Source organism: Besnoitia besnoiti (assembly GCF_002563875.1).
Source record: "Besnoitia besnoiti strain Bb-Ger1 chromosome Unknown contig00226, whole genome shotgun sequence".
In the NCBI taxonomy this organism is placed as follows: domain Eukaryota; phylum Apicomplexa; class Conoidasida; order Eucoccidiorida; family Sarcocystidae; genus Besnoitia; species Besnoitia besnoiti.
In genome coordinates this window covers 488-3,326 of record NW_021704081.1, presented here as the reverse complement: position 1 = coordinate 3,326, position 2,839 = coordinate 488, and the positions used below count along the sequence as shown (strand labels likewise).

Sequence of the window (2,839 nt, the reverse complement as noted above, 5' to 3'; positions counted from 1 at the left end):
CCATGTCGGCTCATTACTCCCTTGTTATTGAACAAGATTCAGTTAGGAACGCTAGTTCACCGTCAGATGTAATACGTGAGCTGGGTTAAGAACGTCTGGAGACAGTTTGTTCCCTATCTACCATATTATCTAATTGGTTTAATTTTCTTACAAACGGCTTTTGGTTTGATTGAATTATCGCACCCAGATAACTCCATACCAGTGAACCGGTTTGTAACTCCGCTTCATATCGTACCTGAATGGTACTTTTTAGCATATTATGCGGTGTTAAAAGTAATCCCATCCAAAACCGGTGGTTTGTTAGTATTTATGTTATCAACATGTCAATGAAATATCAACAACGATGTTGGTTAACATAACAACATAGAAGGTAAAGCTGATTACGAAACGTGATACGGCGGACGAACTTGGGGAGCTAAAGATACGGGATATCAATGCATAATCTAACCGTTCATGGAAATCAAAAGAGCTTTCACTGATTGTATTTATGAAACGTGATTAGTTCACCTAGCCAACACGATCCGGTTGTTTGGGAATAATATCCCTATTTAAGGGATTGATATGTGCTACAATAACACAGTCGGTACGAAGTCGAAACAAGGTAGTTGATGGTGAACCAGTGGCTGAACAAACCTTTTTATTGATTATGCTGACTTTAGTCCCGAGAAACTACAGTTCTGCTTAAACTGAGGAGTCAAGTAGGTACAAACCGTACAAGGATTAATTATGTCCATCTGTGCATCTAAGTTGAGACTATCGGTTATATATTTTAGACGCTAACTTCCCGGCTAAACTTTGACTTATTAAACCAGCCTGGGATCATAAAAGTACTATGTATGGTAAGATTGAGCGTGAACATTGGATGTCACCATGGTTATAGTTACGGTACATATATAAAATCTACAGTACGATTTGAGATTTGTTACGTGACGAGCGGTGTGTTTAAGACTAGTTTACATGCGCTCATTTTAATATGTAGTTATTTAACGAAGTTCTATTGTGCTAGCATGGTTTCGAGAACACACCAAATTTCCATGAGTCTATTCCGGGCACACCTCGTCTTTTATCGGTGTGCTCTCAATCTAAATTCATCTTATAACTTTGGTTTCTTAGTTGCAATTACCTTTGTACTCCAAATAATTACAGGTATCACTTTAGCGTTCCGATATACTTCTGAAGCATCTTGTGCATTTGCTAGTGTTCAACATCTAGTTAGAGAGGTAGCAGCAGGATGGGAATTTAGGATGTTGCATGCAACAACTGCTTCTTTCGTCTTCTTGTGTATCTTAATACACATGTCTCGAGGTATGTATAACTCCAGCTATAGTTATTTAACTACTGCTTGGATGTCTGGTTTAGTTTTATATCTACTTACTATAGCCACTGCTTTCCTCGGTTATGTACTACCATGGGGACAGATGAGTTTCTGGGGTGCTACAGTCATTACTAATCTCCTTTCTCCAATACCATATTTAGTACCTTGGTTACTCGGTGGATACTATGTATCTGATGTAACATTAAAACGATTCTTTGTATTGCACTTTATATTACCTTTTGTAGGTTGCATTCTAATTGTATTACACATCTTCTATTTACATTTAAATGGTTCTAGTAACCCTGCAGGTATTGATTCCGCACTTAAAGTAGCCTTCTATCCTCATATGTTAATGACCGATGCTAAATGTCTATCCTATCTAATTGGTTTAATTTTCTTACAAACGGCTTTTGGTTTGATTGAATTATCGCACCCAGATAACTCCATACCAGTGAACCGGTTTGTAACTCCGCTTCATATCGTACCTGAATGGTACTTTTTAGCATATTATGCGGTGTTAAAAGTAATCCCATCCAAAACCGGTGGTTTGTTAGTATTTATGTTATCAACATGTCAATGAAATATCAACAACGATGAAACTTATTTGGTTAACATAACAACATAGAAGGTAAAGCTGGATTACGTTCAAACTTTACACTGGATACGTTTCAATGTTAACTTACTAAATACCATGGGAGCGAAGAGAATCTAATATGTAACTCCGTTCATGGAAATCAAAAGAGCTTTCACGCTATCTCTAGTGCCTGTCGAGTCGCTCAAGGAAGATTTGATCCTGTATATGATTTAAGGGATGTAAAGGTGCTCAGGGTCTAACCGTCGGGCCATCTGGATCCTCATATTCAAAGATAATTCTATTTAAGAAAGTTTTAGATAAACGACATGTGAAGAGTCGGACCAACTTTCACGCACGACGATAATTACCCGACAAGGATTTACCTACCTTTGGACCGTCATAATACAGCCGCCGTTTACATTTTACTGCACCGGGCAGGGATTATATACTACCTCTACAGTGGTATTAGCAGTATCTAGTGTTGATGTACAACAGACGCTCTCCTTGTTCCACTACCTAACCATAATCTATTGTTCCAGATATTAAGGAATGTACTTCATATAACTACACAACGTTATGCCAAGAAGGATACCAGATTACCCTGATTATCTTTGTTATATTAATACATGGTGTTCAATTGGTTCTATATCCACAATAGTTATCATCTTAACTATGCTCTGCTAATGCACTTAACATGATGGTCATGAAAAGCACAAGAGAACTTGGATCCGGTAAACAAAGACCTTCAAGATCTAAACCAGTAGTCCAACTCGTAGTATATACTCCCCAGAAAAGGTAGTTTATATCAACCTAGGAATCCCATTTTAGTAAGTGTAACATGGAGTCTAGCTTCAGTTGTTATCTGATTGGTATTGCATGCCTGGTGACTTAGAATATGATTCTTATTAATGGGAGCACAGTTCCCTGGGTATCCAATCCAGTGCTCTGCC

The 2,839-nt window shown here is 37.9% G+C and overlaps 1 protein-coding gene across 1 annotated transcript; it reads left to right on the top strand.

Moving 5' to 3' along the window:
• Positions 1-561: 561 nt before the first annotated feature.
• On the top strand, positions 562-1,895 carry BESB_042580 (cytochrome b; the record flags this gene model as incomplete). The annotated part of the gene is made up of 2 exons (XM_029362739.1): positions 562-583; positions 1,147-1,895. 2 exons carry the CDS (start codon positions 562-564, stop codon positions 1,893-1,895), a joined length of 771 nt encoding a protein of 256 aa, XP_029214624.1.
• Positions 1,896-2,839: the final 944 nt, after the last annotated feature.